Source organism: Pezoporus occidentalis, unplaced genomic scaffold, assembly GCF_034315485.1.
Source record: "Pezoporus occidentalis ecotype Australia unplaced genomic scaffold, CSIRO_AGI_Poc_V1 ctg91, whole genome shotgun sequence".
Classification (NCBI taxonomy): domain Eukaryota; kingdom Metazoa; phylum Chordata; class Aves; order Psittaciformes; family Psittacidae; genus Pezoporus; species Pezoporus occidentalis.
Window position 1 is genome coordinate 71,445 of NW_026916273.1, and position 19,048 is coordinate 90,492.

Consider the following 19,048-nt stretch of genomic DNA (forward strand, 5'->3'; position numbering starts at 1 on the left):
GGGCAGCCACAGCTTCTCTGGCCACCCTGTGCCAGCGCCTCAGCACCCTCACAGGGAAGAGCTTCTGCCTAAGAGCTCATCTCAGTCTCCCCTCTGGCAGGTTAAAGCCATTCCCCTTGGCCTGTCCCTACAGGCCCCTGTCCAAAGCCCCTCTCCAGCTTTCTTGGAGCCCCTTTAGGCACTGGTAGCTGCTTTAAGGTCTCTCCAGAGCCTTCCCAGGGCACCACAGAGGAGCACCATGGCCGCCTCCTCCTGCATCCTAGGGAACAAGAGCAGAGACTGGTGTTACTTCAGCCCCTCTCAAGGCCTGGGGCTGGTGGGGCACACCGAGATCCTGCCCAGGGCCCCAGCGCAGCCAGGGACCACCAGCAGTGTCCCTATCCTCTTCACAGTCCCTGCTGGCTCTGCTTTGCATAGTGCTCACCCCATCACACCCACCCTGCCACTGATCAGAGCAATCATCGCTCCTGTGCTACACACAGCCCATCAGCACACAGCCTGTACATGGAAGCGATACAAATCCTCTGCTTTGGACCATTCCTCTTGCTCCAGCTCATGCAAGGGTTCCATTTCTTCTCCATACACTTACAGAGAGGTTCCTCATCTGGAATTTGCTCCCCCAAAGCAGTTTATGTGCTAATTTCACCCAGGGATATCCTCAAAATGCTGACCTAGAGCTCAGGCCATGAGAGCCAACAGGGCTGTGTAGATGCCATAAGGGAGCCCAGGCACTGTCGCTCTGCCCCCTCAAACAGCTGCTCACACAAAGTTAATGTAGTTTTATTACATCTACAAACAACATTTACACAGCACGGGGCTGTAGCAGACACTGGAGGGAAGAGCCTCTGCTCACCCCAAAGCACAGGCTGCCCAGCCCAGAGCAGAAAGTAGAGGATATGGGGGACAAGGACAGCACACCAACAAGCTCAGGGTCAGCCAGCAGGCTCAGGTTCCAGGAGCTGGAGGAGAAGATACTGGAGACATCAGTACTTGGGACGTTTCACCTCAACCCTGGAAGAGACAGAGGGGCAGGATGGTGGTGAGGATGCAGGGCAGAGAATCCATCACACTCCCCTGCCCAGGTCCTGTTAAGCTGAGCAGAGCAGAAGCACACTGAACAGACTGAATGTTCTCCACTCTCCTTTCAGCCCCACTGCTGTAAGCCACTGGGGCAATCTCTGCTCCCCACAGCCCCTGGGTGAGGTGCCAGGAGCCAGTCAAGCCCCAGGACTACCCTGAGCCAAGAGCAGAGACAACGCTACTAGAACTTACCCATCAGCCTCCAGCTTCTTCCTCTTCTCGATGATCTGCAGAGAAAGCACAAAGTCCCATTACCCTCAGGTTTCTGGCTGCCCACAGCCACAGCAGAGGGGCTGAAGGGTGCAAGATACACCCAAGGACAGCTGTAGCCAGGTCAGAGCAAACTGAGGTGAGCCGAAATTGTCTGCAAGCTGCCCAAAGTCTGGAGAATATAGGCCTGTTCCTCCTTTGCTCCATTTTGGCCACCAAAGACCCTTTGTTCTCACCTTCTTCATGCCCATCCCATGCTGCTAGGGTGCTCATGACCAGCTTGCGCTGCCAGCACAGCCTCCAGCATTGCTGGTTAGGAAGTGGAGGCACTACACATGCCTTGTCCCCTTCAAGCCCCTTTGGATGGCTCCGAGCTGCCAGTTTTGGATATGTTCATCTACTGTAGAGCCCAGAGCAAAAAGCCCCCAGCTGGCACTGCTCCCAGGGCAACAGCTGCAAATGCAGCTCCAGTTGCCTCTGCAGTCCTGGAGCCCCAGATCTTTGCCCAATGCTCTTGCAAGGAGCAAATCCAGCTTCTAGAGAGCCAGCCCTGCTGCACACACACACACCAGGACAGGGGCTGAGGAGCTGTGACCAGGGCAGTGAGGGCAGATGAGGTGGGAGCTCATGGTCTGACCCGATGACAGCCCAGCACCAGGCACCCACCGCACTGATCTTCTTCCACTGCCGGTCCAGCTCTGCCTTGTCATTTGTCTCCTTAAAGCGACGGGTCTTGCGTCCCTCAGACATCTTGATCCCATACTGGAATGCTGCCCTGGGGAAGGAGCAAGAGAGAGCTCAGCATCTGTAGGGGATCCACAGCCTGCCCCAGCCATGAGCCTGTACCCCAGCACTGGCTTGGACCCCTAAAAGCAGCCACTTGGGCAGGAGGCCTCAAGAGTGATCCTAAGAGCAAAGAGAAGCCACCAGGCCCCAGGCTTCACAGCTCCTCCCTAAGGAACACCCTTCTTGTGTTTCAGCTCCTCCAGGATCCAGGTTTGGCCACCACAGCCAGCCCCCAGCCAGAATCCTTGCTCAGCCCTTTGCAAGAGCTGCACTCACTTGGGCAGAGCCTCTTTGTTGTTCATGTATTCGCTGTACTCCTCCTGGGTGTCAAAGTCCCAGCGGCCCAGGGGTCCTTTCTTGTTACCCTGCAGAGAAAGAACGACTCAGAGCCAACTCCTGAGCTGCAAACTGGGATGCCAGATCCCACCCAGGCACACAGCAAATCAGCAAACCCCAAACACACCCAACATCCAGCCCCAGGGCATTCAGCCCCTCCACACTCGCCTGCTTTTCTCTCCAGGGGGATACTGCACAGATGCTCAGTTCACTGCCTGGTCCCAACATACCTGATCCATTTTGCTGTAGTCCACCTCTTCATCACTGTCCACAGCCATATCATCCATTCTATAAAAAAGCAAAGCAAGCAAAAGGCTTGGAGTGGGTCCATGGGTCACAGATGAGAACCTAAAGCCAGGTGTGTCATGGCCTCAGACTGAACACAGTTCCTGGACTAGAGAGAAGTTCCTCAGCTGCAAGCCCTGCAAGTGAGCTGGACCACAGAGCATCCAAGACTGCAAATGCTCCTAAGGTGACACTGCAGGCTGAAAGCTGTTCCTCTTTGTGGCCAGAGCTCAATGAGCATGTGACTGACCAGGGAACCCAGCAGACCCCCAACCACCTCAGCCTCCCCCAGCACCAAACTCCAGGCAGCCACTTATAGCAGAGACCAGATAAGAAAAACCCACTTCTGCCAGAACCCAAAGACACAAGGATCATTTTAACAGTAGGTTGCAACCCTATACAAAGCCAGACCTCCTCCTCCCAACATTTGGTGGGGCTGATGTTGAAGTTCTTGTTGCTAGAGAACAACAGCCCCTCAGCATCCCCTGCTCCCAACCCACAGCCTCCTGCTGCTCCCTTACGTGGCAGGGTAGCACTCGGCATAGCTGTTGGACATGCCGAAGAAGTCCCCCAGCTGCTTCTTGTCTTCTGGCTTCTTCAATGTGACAATAGTCAAGGAAAGCACCACCATGAAGCCTTACAGCTCCAGGCTGAGCACAGACAGCACAACAGCCATGTCCTACCCCAACAGAACCAAACCAGAGGCTACAGAGCTTGTATTTGGCACATGAGCAGTAAGGTTCGGGTGGCATTTCTCTGCTACAGGAAGAAGAGCCCTCCCTAAGAGGAAGAACAGCCCCATGCTTGGGCAAGGCCAGGCTGGCAGACAGTAAAGGATATGTCTCTGCTCCTTCCCAGCCAGTGGCTCCAGCAAACTTCTCGTTGATGGACTTGATGAGCTCCTTGGCTGAGCCGGGTCCTGAGTAGAGAGAGCAGGAGGCTGAGTTCTGGGGAGGAACAGCTCACCACAACACACATGGGGCTGGGCAGAGCCCACTTCAGCACAACAAACTCTTTGGGATGGGCTAACAGGCAGGACAGGCTGCATAGGAGGTAGAGAAGCCAGGAGAACAGTGACAAGCAGATCAGTTTGAGCACAGACAGGTATGGGCTGGTCCAAGAACACCCCAAATCCTCCTCAGCTTATAGCCAGAAGAGGGTTGTTTGAGCTGGTCTGCTGCCAGGGAAGGATCTGCACAGGCCCTCAACCCAGGGTGTCATGCAGCACCAAAACCCTCACTGCAGACAATTTGCATTCACCCCAAAACCCTCACTGCAGACAATTCCCTCCACCAGAGCCATCTCTGGGAGAACAGGGGGCTCAGGCAGCCTAGGGCGCCAAGCAGAAACCCACAGCCCCAGATGGCCTCAAACATCCAGCCTCATTCAAACACCCACACCACTTGACCCACCTTTGTCGACGTCTGTGGGCTGCAAGGAAAAGGGAGAGATACATGTCACCCGGGGTGGTGAAAGCAGGCAAGACAGCATTGCATGACTTGGGATCTCTGCTTTAAGAGTCTCTGTGGCAAGCACACAGACCTGAACCATGAAAGCTCCAAACTTGTGCCTTACTGAAGGAGAGGACAAGCACCCAGCCACCCATCAGCCGCTGGCTGGACAGACAGAGCTCAGCAAGAGCTGAACACTGGCACATGTGGGAGCACAACAAGAGGCACCCAAAGCCACCAGGGACCCCACCAACCCCACGGCTGCACTGTCCAGAGCACAGGGTTCAGGTGGGACAGTCCAGGCTTCCCAAGCAGAGGCTCACCTCATCATCAGCCTTGGGCTTCTCAAAGTAGCTGTGCCTCTTCTTTTCCTCCTCCCGCTCACGATCACGCTCCCGGTCCCGCTCGCGCTCCCGGTCCCTGTCTCGTTCTCGATCCCTGTCCCGCTCCCGGTCCCTGTCCCGTTCTCTCTCACGGTACCTCTCCCGGTCCTTCTCCCGGGGCATCTTCGCAGTGGAGGGCACATAATCCCCAATGTCTTCAAAGATGCTAGAAGTGGGAAAGAGTGTCCATTATGGGTGCTGCGAGACAGGAAGCCACAACCACCTCCCTTTGAACTGGAGCCTAATAATAGAGCTGTAGCATCAACACCAGGAGCTAAGGACATCCACCAGAACTGGCTTCTATATTTGTCACAGGCATCACTGTGTTTCTGCTCTCTTCTGCTGCCTGGACCTGCTTCTTGTGGTCCAGGACAACAGAGAGCCCTTGCCTGCCTCAAGCCTGAAACAAACAGAGCTGAGCTTGCCTCCAGCCTTGTCCTACCAACTGCAGATCTGAATAAGCAGCTCGCTCTACAGACACTAAACCCAGCCCTCTCCAGATGGTGTGGGTCAGAAAGACATTCCTTAAGGCAGAGAGCATGACCCCACAACCTGGAACAGGGAGGCACTTACTTCATATCAGCTTCAGGGGGCTTCTTCTCATCCAGCTTCCCTGCAAGGACACAAGAGCAATGAGAGACACATCATCCACTCTGCCACCTGTACTGCTTCCCTGTCCCCAGTCTGGCTCCCAAGCCCCAAAAGTGGCAGGCCTGGAGGATGTCCTAACTTCCTCTTCAGTTACCACAGCATATCTGGTGCCTTCAGGAAACCATTTTGTCCTTCTCCAAAGCAGGGGACACTTCTCTAAGGAACTTAGGGTCTTAACCAGGTCTTGGGGTCTTAACATCCTGGTCTTAACCAAGAAGAGCAGAGCAGCACAAGGCACCCTCACAGCTACAATGTCCCAGCTGCCACAGAGCAGCCTGCCTTCAGGACATTTGAAGTGCATGGGGAGCCTTAGGAAATCTCTGTCCTCTGAGTCCATCACCTCAAGGCACAGAAGAAGGCAACAAACAAAGCACACCTCATTCTTCTGGGATATGCTTCAAGCATTAAGTCCTGCTACTTGGTTCCCCTCAGCTCCTACCTTTGTCTTTCTTCTTGAGCTTCTTGTTGCGGGTCCCTTGCCTGAGATAGGAGAGGATCTGCGTCAGTTTGCTGATGACAATGTCATTGGTGGTCAGCGTGGTCTGTGCCTGAAAGAGAAGTCCCCAAGGATGCATCTGACTCCCTTGAGAGGGAACCCCTCCTGGCAAGACGTGCTCAGGCCAGTTCAGACCCGGGATGCTAGCTGGGTACCTCCATGGTGGGACAGTCAGCCTTGCTGCGGATCAGAGTGGTGGGGATATCGGTGTCTGCATACTCATCATCCAGATCAACCACATAGGCCATCCTGCCCGGCAGGAACAGCTCATTCCGCTCATAGGCCTTGTTCTTGAACAGAATGCGGTAGATGTTGCGACCTGAGGGAGAGGAAAAGGTGTGAGAGAGCAACGGACAAGCCCATAGTGATGCATTTAGTTTATCAGAAATATGAGAATCACCTCCTAAGAGACACGTTTCCTCCAGCCCTCAAATTCAAGACATCTGCACCTCAAGCCTTTCCCCCTTCAGTGACTAAAGGTTTTCATTCACCCTCCAGGATTTCTCCCACATTCACACACCACAAAGTGGGGAACAGCCACATCCATCCAGTCTTACCCAGACGGGTCTTGAACTCAATTTTATTCTCAGGATCTTCATCTTTCCTGAACAGAAACAAAAGAAACAAGCATTATGCTAAGCACGTCTCCTCTGCATCCTCCTCTCCAGGAGGCAGCTGAACTCAGTTCAAATCCTCAATCACTCACTTAGTTTCTTTCTGGGGCTTCTCCATCATTTCCTCCTCTTCCTTCTCCTTGCTGGCAATCTCAGCCCGTACCTGGCCACAGATAAATCCACATATCACAGACCAATCCACACCTCTGCTGCCCATCAGAACCAGTAAGCCCAGCCCTTCCACCAGCTCCCCAGTCTTTCAGAGATCCTTCTCAGAAAGAGAAATCCACACTCACAAGATGGAAGCCCCTGTAAGTGGCAGCTACTATCCTCTGCCCATGGGAGTGGGCAGGGCAGAGCAGCAGCACGGTGGTCTCTGTGCTCACCTTCTGCAAGAGCGCAAAGTCCAGACCCTTCACCAAGTGGGTGTGCTCCATGTCACCACCCAAGAACTTGGACTCCTGGATCAGCTGTCTTCTCTTCTCCGCAGCGGATTTATCCCTGTGTGACACAAATGGAGCCAGTTACAAGACCAGCCCCACTGAAGCAAGAGCGAGATAAGACCATGCCACAGGCTCACGTACGCCTCTGCCGTCGGGCCCACAGCCCTGTAGTTGGCAGTTGTGCTGATCAGCTCTGTCTCCTCGTAGTCCTTGTTCACACCATCCCTCCTCTCCTTGGCTCGATCCCTGTACTTCTCAGCCAGCTCCCTCTCACGCTCAATCTCCTGCTGGCGCAGCTTGGCGTAATAGCTGGGTTGGACCAAGAGCTCAGGGTTAGAGACATGGTTGCACTTTTGATGCACCCATCAGGTAACAGCCCCTGAGGCCCCACACATGCTTGTCCCACTCCCGAGCCCTTCCCCAAAACCTTCCTAAAGCACTATGAGACACAACACACCTGGAAGACACCAGACAAGATGAAACTGCTGTATTGAGTCTTAACTGGAGGAACACAGTCTTCCCTTCCAAAGGGAAGGGGTTAAAGCAGCCCAGCTGTACAGATGTGTCCCAAAACCACTCACCAGTGCAGATGGCCTGCTACTGCCCTGACAGACACCTGCAGAGCCTCTTGTGCTTCTTCCAGATACAAAGTTCCATCCCCACCCTGCTGCTGCATCCCACATCTGCTCCCACAGGCAGTGGCAGACACCGAGTTCGAGCGATTCTCACTCTACCTGGCTCAAAACCCCAAAATAACCCAGGCTACTCAGGGTCCTCTTTGGTAGCCCAAGAGCTCAGAAGCTGCTCCCATGGGAGGGATGCGATGTATAAAGACAAGAACTGATGAATTGCTTTCCTATTTACCTTTTCTTCTTCCTCCTGCGAGCAGCAGGGTCTTCATCTTCGTTGTACTCCCGGGGCATCCTGCAAAAGGGTGAGAGATCACAGATAGTCTGCAGAGCCAAACCCATGCAGCTACACAGCAGTCCCTAGGACACAGCAGAGCACCAAGATGCTCAAAGATGGGAACAATCCAGTTGCAAGCCTCCCTAATTCCACTCTGTCAGCAGGGAGGAAAGGAAAACACCGTCACCAAACAAAACCTAAATCTGCCTCCCGCATAAAGCATCTTAACAGCTATATGACTCCTCTGTTTACAGCAGTCCTGACTCTGTTTCTCCACTTAACACATGTACAGCTGGCATGGATCCAAGCACTGAGCAAGGGTGAGGTCTGCTCCTCAAATTCATCAGCAAAAGTCCCTTTAGATAATTCACTGCAGAGCGCAGGGGGAAGAGAGGCTGGGATGGAGCCCAAGGGAAAGCTTTGTCCTGTGAACCAAAGTCCTACTCACTCATGGTGGCGAGATTTGGACGGTGGCGCAGATGTAGGCGCAGCCCGCGGGGTCATGAGCAGCTTTCTGAAGTCTTCATTGGTCAGCTTGGACCTGCAAGGAACATACAGAAACCGTCATCCCCCAGTGAGTTCTGACAGCCTCAGAGGAGGCAGAGGGTTTGTGATGGGGTCGGACATGGGTCCCATGGAGGGATCCCAAAGGCTTGCACTGCAGCAGTCACTCCAGCCTCTAGACCAGGTAATCAGGCTCAGGCCCCACAGCCCTGGTCCAGTCCCACCCCAGTGCCCCAGTGCTGGACTCACTGGTGGAAGGAGTGCGAGTCGTCCACATCATGGCCATCGGGGGCCAGGGGGTTGGAGAACGGTTCATCTGGAGAACAGGAGGAAATGGAGAGCTCAGAGTCTGCCTGACGGCTGCACCCCCTCCAGCCCTCCCAGTCCGATCCCTGCTCGGGAACGGGGAACGAAACACCATTCACCCCCCCCCCCCGGCAGTGCTTTGCCAAGCCCAGGCCACTGACACGCCGGGGTGGCCTCACCAGGGCGCATGGACACTGGTTTGCGTTGGAAGGGACCTTAAAGCTCATCCAGCTCCAACCTCTGCCACGGGCAGGGACACCTTCCACTAGAGCAGCTTGCTCCAAGCCCCTGTGTCCAACCTGGCCTTGAGCACTGCCAGGTTACCCCCAAACACGCCCGCGCATCCCCGCACCCCGGGAGCTCCGCTCCCTCCGGCTCCTGCGCTGCCACCGCTCCCGTTCCCCGGCAGAGCTGCTCCTCTCACCATGCCCATGAAGGGGTTCCTCCGTCCCCCCGGGGCCCCAAGCCCCGGGCCGGCCTGCACCGCCCCGCCCCGCCCCGAGCCAGGCCGCTCCGCACTCAGGAAGTGCCGCTGCCACCCCGTCAATCCCCCCCTTCCCCCCGGGCCGGGTGCCCCGGAGCCCCGCGGTGCCCGCTCCCCGCTCACTGTCTCGCTCCGGCATCGCGCCCCGAGCCTGATCCCCGCTGCCCTCCGCGGCCTCCCGACACCTCCGCTCCCCTTCCCAGCAGCCCCGCGGCGGGCGCTGTCATAGGCGGGCGCCGAGGCCACGCCCCCGTGTTGTGGTGGGGAGCGCAGGGAAGATGGCGGCGGCCGTGAGGGGCATCGGGGGCGGGTTGGGCCGCGGCCTGCGGGAGCTGCGCTTCCACCTCTGCCAGCGCTCCGCGGGCAGCCGCGGCGTCAGGTGAGCGGGGAGGGGGGGCAGAAGCCGGGCTGGAGCCGCCGCTGCACGGGCGGGCCGGTGAGCAGCCCAGGGACCCGAGTTCCTCTTCCCTTCTCTCCCTGCGCAGAGACTTCATCGAGCAGCACTACGTGACCCTGAAGAAGGCGAACCCCGACTTCCCCATCCTGATCCGCGAGTGCTCCGGGGTGCAGCCGCGGCTCTGGGCGCGCTTCGGTGAGTGGAAGCACGGCCCGCGGCTGTGCGGCCGTAGCAAAGGGCAGTGCGAGGAGCAAGCTCAGAGGAGGTGTGGGGACCTCGTGTGGGGCAAAAAAGGGACCTACGGCTCTGCAGGTGCCTTGCAACTCGTGGCTGTGATCTCCTGCCCCTCTAGGACCCTTACACAGCAAAATCATAGAATAGTTTGGGTTGGAAAGGACCTTAAGATCATCCAATTCCAACCCCCCTTCCATGGGCAAGGACACCTCACACTAAACCGTGTCACCCAAGGCTCTGTCCAACCTGGCTTTGAACACCACCAGGGATGGAGCATTCATAACCTCCCTGGGCAACCCATTCCAGTACCTCACCACCCTCATAGTAAAGAACTTCTTCCTTATATCCAATCTAAACTTCCCCTGTTGAAGTTTGAACCTATCACCCCTTGTCCTATCAGTGTGGTCCCTGAGGAAGAGTCCCTCTCCAGCATTCTTGTAGCCCCCCTCAGATACTGGAAGGTTGCTTGTTCCTGTGTTTTCACTGCGTTCTTTAGGAAAGGCCAAGGAAGGAGCAGAAAAGCTCCTCTGTAATGGCTTTGTTTCTTTGTTAATGCCACCCGGGGTGGAAAAAAGTAAGTTAGAAACTTTCAAAGAGATGCAATAACTCTTTAGCAAGTCTCCCAGTGTGAGCACACAGGAGCCTCTTGGTGTAGTGCACCTGTCTCTTGCCTGGCTATGACTTGGAGGAGCACACAACCCCAGGCAGGGGCTGCTGTAGGAACAACTGGGGTTTCAGCACTATTCTACTGAAGCATTGGTCAGCATCTCTGTGTGAGCAGGCCAGAAGCCACCAGGTTGCTTTGGGATGTGGTGCTGGCCTCTGCCCAGCTGCTGTGCAGCAGGAGTTAACAAAAAGGCATGGAAACACATTGGGCTCCATTGGCTTCTCCCCAAGGGACAGGCTGGGAGCACAGACAAGGTAGAAGCAGTATCTCACACACAGGGTAACAGACAGGAGAGAGATGGGTGTGAAGGGTGGTGGTGGGCACCTGGGCTGTGACACTTGGGAAACTAGAGCAGGGCTTTTGGTTGCCCTTGCAGCAGAGAAGAATCAAGGCACTGCCTCTCCCCCCTCACCCTCTGTCTTTCCTGCAGAGTTTGGCAGGGAAAGGAGTGTGCCTCTGAACAACCTGAGTGCGGATGAAGTGGCCAAGGCCCTGGAGACCATTGTGAAGAGCACGGGGTGAAGACAGGCAGTAAACACACACATGCTGAAACTTGACTGATCTTTAATGTAAAACACGTATCTTTTATCACATAAAAGCAATGTGCTTACCCTGAGCTTCAGATGTTGGGTTTTAAAGCCAAAAGGAGACACTGGAGGGATCCAGCGGGGTTTATCCATCACCTCCCTGCATAAGGAGCCTGCTCTGGGTTCCAGCCCAGCTCTGCCCCTGCACCAAGCCCATGGAAAGCACAGGGCATTCTCCTGGTAGCTCTGAGATGGTGACAAGGATGGAAACAGCCTTATCTTGCCAAGGACCAGTGTCCCTGTGCAGCCAGCACTGGTGCTTACTGCTGGGGGTTAGACCTCTGACCTGCCCTTGGGAAAGCAGGGCATGGTGTGAACACAGATCTACCCCTCCTCAGAGCACAGGGGGAGGGAAGGAAGGTGGCCTGCGAGAAGAGGGACTGCCCAGGGGCTGCCCCACCACGTCCAACAGTGCTCGTGCCCGCTCCTGGAGCTCTGGGGTGCTCTGGTGCTGCTCCAGGGCCCGGTGCCCGCCTTGTCTGATGAAGTCAACAGCAGCCTGTGAGAGAGGAGAGGGGTGACGGTTGCAGTGTGCCACTCGAGTGGCTGCAGCAGATGATCCTGTCTGCCCAGAGCCACCACTGGGAAGGGGGTTGAAGGAACTCCCAGACACTGAAGTCGTAAGCCAGGTGAACCAGTCATGGTGATTGCTGGCTAGGCGTGCACAGAGCTTGAAGTAACCACAACTGAATCAAAAGAATCCCCCCCATAATAACCTCAAACTGTACAAACACCTTGCCCCAAAAAACAGTTGTCACACTCAGACTGGGGTGGAAGGGACCTTAAAGCTCATCCAGTTCCACCCCCCTTGCCACAGGCAGAGACACCTTCCACTAGAGCAGCTTGTTCCAAGCCCCGTCCAGCCTGGCCTTGAACACTGCCAGGGATGGGGCAGCCACAGCTTCTCTGGGCACCCTGTGCCAGCGCCTCAGCACCCTCATAGTGAAGAGATCTGAATCTCCCCCCCGTCAGTTTAAAGCCATGTCCCTACAGGCCCTTGCCCCAAGCCCCTCCAGCTTTCTTGTAGGCCGCCTTTGTCAATGAAAGAACTTCCCAGAGGCACAGAAGGGTGTAAGCACTTCCACCGTCTGCCTCACGTGAGTAACCCACTTCAGGCATGTGTTTGAGTGCTGAGGACTGGGGGGTAGTGGGGCAATGACAGAATGCATTTAAATCATCATCATCATCCCCATCTCAGACTTGATTCTGGGCTTTTACCTCTGGGCAGTGCAGGAAGAGTAGGTGCAGCAGCTCCAAGCACTGCCCCACGGCCTCGGGGTCGGGCAGTGTGAGGGTGGGCAGCAACAGGGGCAGGGCCGATTGCTGGTGCAGCTGCTGGCAGAACACTGGTCCCTTCGCTGCTATATTGCACACAACTGTCAGGACCTGGGTGGAGAAACCATGACAGGGAATAAGCAGTGAATGTGCAGCTTGCTCTAAGCCCTGTCCAACCTGGCCTTGAGCACTGCCAGGGATGGGGCAGCCACAGCTTTCGAAAGCTCTTGAAAGTCCAGTGCTTCCCTCCAGACCCAGGGCACGAGGTGAGGTCTTACCAACACAGTGGCCATCTGGGAACAGGGCAGGAGCTGCAGCAGGGCTGGGAGCAGGTCCAGGGAGAGCAGAGCAGAGCAGAAGAAGGGCTCATGTGCTGGGGTGGGCAGGCGAGAAACGTGTCAGCAAAACTGAGGTTCTGAGGGGGCCTCTGCAGACACGGCTGCCAGCAATTGAGGTAGGGCCTGGCAGCAGCTCTGGCTCTGCAGGACGCTCACCTGTGAGGTTGTTCAGGAGCCAGAGACACTCCTGGGCGATGAAGGGGTGTTGCTGGAGGAAGCTCTGGAGGATGAGGAAGATGGCGATGAGCAGGCGCTCATCCTGCACCTGCACTTCACAGCCTGTGTCCTCTGCAAGCAGGTTGCTGAGACACCGCAGCACTGGGCACACGAGCTGTGACAGTGGGAACACAGAGCCCTTTACCCAACCATATCCCCCAGTGCTGCTGAGAACAGCCAGTGCTCAGTGCCCTGCCCATGTCTTACCAGCTCCAGGCCCTCAGCAGCATCTGGAGGGGGTTCAGAAGCCAGGTCGAGCAAGACTGAGGTGAGGGCAGGCAAAGCCCCCAGTGACAGCAGAGCTGTGTTTGCCGTTTGGCTGCAAAGGAAGAGGCAACGTGGGTGCTCGTGGTGCTCAGAGAGGGAAAACTGCTGCAGCTCTGCACAGTAACAGGGCCTGGGAACTCAGAGCATTCTCCTGAACCACCACAGGGCTTCTTCCTTGTTTGAGCAGCAGTCTGTGACTAAGTTTAAAAGCCCACGGAAAACAGAGCCACTGGAATTATCTGTGTGGGTCTGAAAACAGCCCCAATCCTTTGAGTACCCACACATTCCTTTCTGCTGGGGCTATGGAAAGACATGGCACTGGAGCAGCCACACCAAGGCAGAGCAGCCAGCCTGGCCAGGTGACACTGGGCAAGTCCCAGAGCATGAAGATTTAGGGAGTGGGAGAGACAACTCCAGCCATGGAGAGATGATTTACAGGGGTTCAGAGGACTAGGAACAGCCTCCTCACGTTTATCACCTCTTATGACCTTGTAAAGGAGCTCCATGATCAGATGGAATGGGAATGGCCAGGATGGCAGGGAAGTTGCTTTCTCAAGGGAAAGAGGCAAGGGGAGGCAATTCACATCCCCTCACAGGACCCTGAGCCTTTGAGCCTCTCTGGCTGCCCCCAGGGAACACAAAATGAGGAGAGAAAAACACTTTACCTACAAATGATGTAGTGCAGACACCATGCAAACTCCACGGCTGCTCCTATCCCAGCCTTGGGGCCCGAGCAAACCAGTCGAAGCATGTGCTGGGGGAGAGCAGAGGCCAGAACCAGGCTGGGGTCAGAACAACAGAGTTAACGGAGGCACAGGCCGGAGCACAAACAACAGACACCTCACAGGCAGGCACTAGCCCTGGCCACATGCTCCACAGACAGATCTGGAAGAGACTCCTGCCGAAGGGCTGCAGCCTCAGACACCACTGAGGCCCAGCTCAAGCCCTCCCTGTTCATGGCAGGGCCTGGGGGCTCTCAGGGCACCGTGGCTGGAGTCACATTTTTGGCACTGGGGGCTGTCAAGCTGGCCTTGTCCTTTGCAGGAGGAATACAGCCAGCATTGCCCTGCGAGCCTGCCCTCCTCCACACTGTCCTTTACTGAAATACCAGAGCTGTCTGCTCAGATGAGGCTGAGGGAGAAGAGTCAAGCCCCACACCCTGATCTGTAACAAAACCTCCATCGTTCTGGTAGGATTCTGCTCTGAACTATTAATATCACTGCGATGGAAAAGGAGTCGTTGTCCCTGGCACGCAAATACCACACTGAGCCCCAGGGCCCATCCTGATGCAGGGTTATGAGGCTCAACTCACGGAATGATCTCTGCTGGGGCTTCCTTGGCTTGGAGCAGCTGCGAGAGGACGTAGCCCAGACCTTCCAGCACAGCCTCATGTGGGGACTGCAATCAGAGAGAGCAAAGCTAATCCCACATGACAGAGCCAGGGGATCCCAGCTGCTGAGAGCAAGATACCTCTTTGGAACATCACAGCGAGCAGCTGAGTGGCACAGCTTAGTACCTACAGTCAACACCTAAAGACCATGAGGAGAGGGCTATTCTGCAGCAGGGCAGGGGAAGAATGTGGCTGAGCTATTTCACCCACCTGGATGCAGGACACCAGCACTGGAATGATGCCCTGAGGCAGAAGCCGCTTCCTCACAGCTTCGCTTTCTACTACCAGGTTCCCCAGCGTGTACAGACACAGCTCCTGAAACACACCAAGAGAGCAGGTCACCCGTGGCAGGGGTTTGGAACAGGATGAGCTTTAAGGTCCCTTCCAAACCAAACCATTCTGCGACACAATTCTATGATTTCCCTGAGACCCTTCTAATTCCACAGTATTTCCCTGGAAAGACTGTCTCTGTGCTACATTACAATGTGCTTATCACCTTGGGGTTGCTCACCAGCTTGTTCCTTAGCTCCAATCCTGTCTGCCTCTCAGAGGAGCACAGTGTGCAATACAGGGTGCACTGCTCACCAGCTATGCCTTTGCCCAGGTCAAACTGCACCGCTTGGAGCCACAGGCACTCTCTGCTCCTCTGACCCAAATTCCTGCTTCTTGCATGCAGGTACCCTGCCAAAGCAGCTGTTCCTGACCCAGCCTGCAGCTGCTCATTCCTTTCACTTTTCCAACCTCTTTTCAAACACAGCTGACTTTCATCTGGTATTTCTGCTTCACCCATGCATAGACACTAGGGTACCTCCTGCCCAGGCCCAGAGGCCAGAACTCACATCTAAGGATGGAGCCCAACTCCCACACCGCAGTCCCCAAATGGAGCTTGGAGCTGGAGAGGAGGAACCATTGCAAATGGGGTAAACACTGGCTTCTGGGCTGTGGCAGAAGGATTTGCCTGGCCTGGATAAGACCTGAGAGCATTTAGGAGCAGCCTGAAGCTACCTGGAACACAATGAAACCAAACTCCTCTTGGTGTTGGGACAGGGCACAGTGAAGAGGGTCTCCGTATGTTCAAGACTTGGCCAGATGCTGGGGTAGCACTGGGGACAAGGGGAAGGTTGGAGCAGAGACTTCCAGGGGCCCCTTCCTGCCAGCACTCCCCTGTGAGCCACGTTAGGCTAAGGCTGGCCAAGGGAGGCCAACACCCAACTGCTATCAAAGGGTTATCAGGAGCCAGCGCCCAGGCAAACACAGATCTCACCGTGAATTCAATGCTGTGTCCAGAGAGGTAGGTGAGGAGGTAGGAGGTCACTGGCAGACATGCCTCAGCCACAGCAGGGTCACTGGAGTGGGACAGCTCGTGGAGGCAGCGGCCTGCCTGCATCTGCACGTCAGCCAGGCTGCTGGTGAAGAGCCCGATGAGTGTCCGGATGCTGCCGTTCAGCCTGGTGGAACACAAAAGGTGCCGTCACCTCCTGCCCTCCCACCCTCAGCCACACACCAGCTCACGCACACAGGGACTGGGGCACAGGGCCACTCTGGACATGCCCAAGATAATAGCCATGCAGGGCCAAGACCCAGGCTGACCTGACAAACTTCTGCTGAGTCTCCTTGTTCCGCAGAGCCCAGCAGAGACGGCCAAGAGATTTTTTCCTGTCCTCAGAGCCCTTCTGCATGCTCCTGAGCAGCTCAAGAACCTGCCCAAGAATGGAAAGACGGATGGGTGAACTCCCAGCAGTGACAGGGTTATGATTTCATCCCATTCATCCTGCGGGCAAAGAAACCCAGGGCAAAAAGAGATGGTCATAAGGAACCTCATATCTCACTGTGGCACTGACTCAGAAAACACTACCCAGCCCACTTCCACCCGGGCTCCTCTGCGTGCCTGGAGGCTGGGAAGACCCCAGGCACCCCCAACACCACGTTCTTCACCTCATTCTCCGAGAGAGGTTCCGGCTCAATCCCTGCTCCATCCCGTGCCCCCTCCTCTGCTGCTGTGTCCTCCCGCAGTAGCCGCTTGCTGACCAGCTGCTCCTGCCGCCGGGCTTTCCTGAGCGCTGTGATTGAAACAGTCCGTGTCACCACCGGCCTAGGTGAAGGCGCTTTCCCATGCCAGCAAAGAGCCTCATTCCTTTTAACGGGGAGACACCGCCAGCTCCTCCTGTGTGAGCCGGGGGGGATGTGAGACAGCGGCTGCATTCAGACCCTGCGCAGTGCAGGGCCGGGCACTGCTCAGCCTGGGAAGCCATGGCTGGGTGAGCCCGGCTGGATGGGGCTTGGAGCAAGCCTCTAGTGGAGGGTGTCCCTGCCTGTGGCAGGGAATTGGGACTGGATGAGCTTTAAGGCCCCTCCCAACACAAACCAGTCTGGGATTCTATGATTGTAAACGGCACAAAAGCAGCAGAGGTGTGAGGAGCAGGGTGGTTTCACATAGGCAGGCTTCAGAAAACCCGAACCGCAGGAGGAAATGGGGAATCCAGGTCACAGACACGCGGGTTTATAGATGAGGCTGTAAAATGCCAAAACGCTACCCCGAGAGGCAGGGACCAGCAACCACCGCCCCCAGTGCACCGCGGGGTGCGCTGGGCGTGGGTCCCGCTGTGGGGCAGCGCTGGCGGCCACGGGGGCTCCCACCCTCGGCGGGGGCACAGACCCGCCCGGACCCACCGCCCCTGGGCCCGGCCCCGTCCCGCCGCGCCGGCGCGTCCCGCACGGGCAGGCCCCGGCCCCATCCGGACCTGCCTCCTGCTCCCGCCGCCGCGCCCGTAGCTCCTCCGCACCGCGGGTGCAGGACCCGGGCCCGCGCTGCCGCCGGCCCCACATGGCGGCGGCGGGAGGAGGAGAAACCGGACTGGGGCGGGGCCCCGGGCCCCCCCACCCCGCCTCCCAGAGCGCCAGGGCCCGCCCTTCCCGAGGCGCTGCTGCGCCCCCCGGCACCGGCTGCTGCAGCCGCCAGGGGGAGCTCGGCAGCGCCGCGGCGGGGCTGGAATGAGATGAGCTCCGAGGCAGGAGCTCTTCCCTGTGAGGGTGCTGAGGCACTGGCGCAGGGTGCCCAGAGAAGCTGTGGCTGCCCCATCCCTGGCAGTGTTCAAGGCCAGGTTGGACACAGGGGCTTGGAGCAAGCTGCTCTAGTGGAAGGTGTCCCTGCCCGTGGCAGGGGTTGGAACTGGGTGAGCTTTGAGGTCCCTTCCAACCCAAACCAGTCTGGGATTCTCTGAAGCCATGTAGCTGCCATGTGCAGGCAAGGTTTCTCCCCCACACGGCTGGGTTGCGTGCTTCTCGAACCCAAAAGAAGCACAGACACTTAACCAGAAACGTCAGGCAATGGTTCTTAGCGTGCTGGGATCTTCCACAGTGGTTACAAGAACAAGAAGTCAGCACCCAAAGGATGGCTCTGCACCCGCATGTTTGTCTGTTTGACCACCAAGGAGGGAAGAGAGCTCAGTTTTACCCAAAAAGGCATTTGGGGGAGTTTTGGCAGCTGGTTCCCAGGAATGAGCAATTAAAAGGGACCAGGCCTGGAGATGCCACCCTCACCCAAAGAACTGAAGCTGCTGTGACTTTTCCACAGTGCACCCAGACCTGCCTTCCCTTCACCCATCCCAGCAGCAGTGCAGAGTGGGACAGGCAGCTCTGGTCCCAGCCCTTGTCACACCGATAGCAGCTCTGGAATGCCTGGGAATGCATCTTCTAGCCATGCAGTTTCATTGCCTTTTGGAAACCCTTTCTGAAACTCAGCATAGGCAGAGGAATCCCCGATAAAGAAGAAATCCCTGACAGACCTTTCCGAGTGCTTGGTGGTCTCTGCTTACTGGAGAACACTGACAGTTTGGTGTAGGCACAGCCACGAGCTGCCAAAGGAGCACAGGGCAAGCGATGTGACTTCATTGGCCAACCTGCTGAAGCCGACCTTGGGTGAAGAAGTGCCCTTCTCAGCACAGGGCTGTGCACAGGGCTTGTGGGAAGTTGTCCCATCCCCATCCCACACAGGACACAGGCGTCTGGGGATGTCTGAATACTGGGTATGGTATTCCCGTACCCTTCTGGGGGTGCTGGTCAACAACAAGCTCCCCATGACCCAGCTTGTGTGTGCTTGAGCCCAGAACCCCACCGTGTGCTGGGCTGCACCCCCAGAGGGTGAGCAGCAGTCGAGGGAGGGGATCCTGCTCCTCTGCTTTGCTCTGGGAAGATCCCCCCTGCAGTCCTGATCCAGCTCTGGGGCAGCAGCACAAGAGGGATGTGGAGCTGCTGGAGTGAGTCCAGAGGAGGCCATAGAGATGCTGTGAGGGCTGGAGCAGCTCTGCTCTGGAGCCAGGCTGAGAGAGCTGGGCTGGTTCAGCCTGGACAAGAGAAGGCTCCTTAAGGGGAGACCTGAGAGCAGCTCCAGTGCCTAAAAGGGGCTACAAGGATGCTGGAGAGGGGCTTTGGACAAGGGCCTGTAGGGACAGGACAGGAGGAATGTCTTTAACCTGCCAGAGGGGAGACTGAGATGAGCTCTTAGGCAGAAGCTCTTCCCTGTGAGGGTGCTGAGGTGCTGGCACAGGGTGCCCAGAGAAGCTGTGGCTGCCCCATCCCTGGCAGTGTTCAAGGCCAGGTTGGACAGGGCTTGGAGCAAGCTGCTCCAGTGGAAGGTGTCCCTGCCCGTGGCAGGGGGTTGGAAGTGGATGAGCTTTAAGGTCCCTTCCAGCACTGGGCTCCGAGGCACAGCAAGACCAGAGCATCTGGAAGCAAAGATGTGT

The 19,048-nt window shown here is 56.7% G+C and overlaps 3 protein-coding genes across 4 annotated transcripts; 1 reads left to right on the forward strand and 2 right to left on the reverse strand.

Moving 5' to 3' along the window:
* Window positions 1-764: 764 nt before the first annotated feature.
* Window positions 765-9,194, reverse strand: IK (IK cytokine). Its single transcript, XM_062605302.1, has 20 exons — window positions 9,059-9,194; window positions 8,395-8,461; window positions 8,090-8,182; window positions 7,600-7,659; window positions 6,877-7,044; window positions 6,679-6,793; window positions 6,385-6,455; window positions 6,236-6,282; window positions 5,834-5,997; window positions 5,622-5,730; window positions 5,105-5,144; window positions 4,472-4,697; window positions 4,110-4,128; window positions 3,536-3,616; window positions 3,219-3,297; window positions 2,643-2,700; window positions 2,353-2,441; window positions 1,957-2,065; window positions 1,273-1,307; window positions 765-1,011 (listed from the first exon to the last, which is right to left on the reverse strand). The coding sequence occupies exons 1-20, from the start codon at window positions 9,072-9,074 to the stop codon at window positions 984-986; spliced, it is 1,674 nt and encodes a 557-aa protein (XP_062461286.1). The 5' UTR covers window positions 9,075-9,194; the 3' UTR covers window positions 765-983.
* Window positions 9,156-10,785, forward strand: NDUFA2 (NADH:ubiquinone oxidoreductase subunit A2). The gene is made up of 3 exons (XM_062605301.1): window positions 9,156-9,314; window positions 9,421-9,527; window positions 10,664-10,785. Exons 1-3 carry the CDS (start codon window positions 9,214-9,216, stop codon window positions 10,753-10,755), a joined length of 300 nt encoding a protein of 99 aa, XP_062461285.1. The 5' UTR covers window positions 9,156-9,213; the 3' UTR covers window positions 10,756-10,785.
* Window positions 10,786-10,806: 21 nt separating this feature from the next.
* TMCO6 (transmembrane and coiled-coil domains 6) lies at window positions 10,807-17,164 on the reverse strand. Of its 2 annotated transcripts, none has more exons than XM_062605280.1 (12): window positions 17,048-17,164; window positions 16,242-16,366; window positions 15,897-16,006; window positions 15,571-15,754; window positions 14,517-14,621; window positions 14,229-14,314; window positions 13,582-13,698; window positions 12,857-12,968; window positions 12,590-12,764; window positions 12,374-12,468; window positions 12,039-12,206; window positions 10,807-11,319 (listed from the first exon to the last, which is right to left on the reverse strand). In XM_062605280.1, exons 1-12 carry the CDS (start codon window positions 17,130-17,132, stop codon window positions 11,155-11,157), a joined length of 1,527 nt encoding a protein of 508 aa, XP_062461264.1. In that variant the 5' UTR covers window positions 17,133-17,164; the 3' UTR covers window positions 10,807-11,154. The 2 variants fall into 2 exon arrangements, with proteins under 2 accessions (XP_062461264.1, XP_062461265.1); XM_062605281.1 differs by having other exon boundaries at window positions 17,052-17,136.
* Between the last annotated feature and the right edge of the window lie 1,884 nt (window positions 17,165-19,048).

Coding starts and splice junctions, on each gene's coding strand:
- IK (XM_062605302.1), bottom strand. Junction 6,456..6,678: donor ACTTTGCGCTCTTGCAGAAG/GTGAGCACAGAG, acceptor ATCTGTGGCCAG/GTACGGGCTGAGATTGCCAG. Junction 4,698..5,104: donor CCCCCTGAAGCTGATATGAA/GTAAGTGCCTCC, acceptor TCCCACTTCTAG/CATCTTTGAAGACATTGGGG.
- TMCO6 (XM_062605280.1), bottom strand. CDS start 17,132: ATGTGGGGCCGGCGGCAGCGCGGGCCCGGGTCCTGCACCCGCGGTGCG. Junction 12,765..12,856: donor CTGCTGAGGGCCTGGAGCTG/GTAAGACATGGG, acceptor CCACTGTCACAG/CTCGTGTGCCCAGTGCTGCG. Junction 12,469..12,589: donor GCTCCTGAACAACCTCACAG/GTGAGCGTCCTG, acceptor TGCCCACCCCAG/CACATGAGCCCTTCTTCTGC.
- NDUFA2 (XM_062605301.1), top strand. CDS start 9,214: ATGGCGGCGGCCGTGAGGGGCATCGGGGGCGGGTTGGGCCGCGGCCTG. Junction 9,315..9,420: donor GCGGGCAGCCGCGGCGTCAG/GTGAGCGGGGAG, acceptor CTCCCTGCGCAG/AGACTTCATCGAGCAGCACT. Junction 9,528..10,663: donor GCGGCTCTGGGCGCGCTTCG/GTGAGTGGAAGC, acceptor TCTTTCCTGCAG/AGTTTGGCAGGGAAAGGAGT.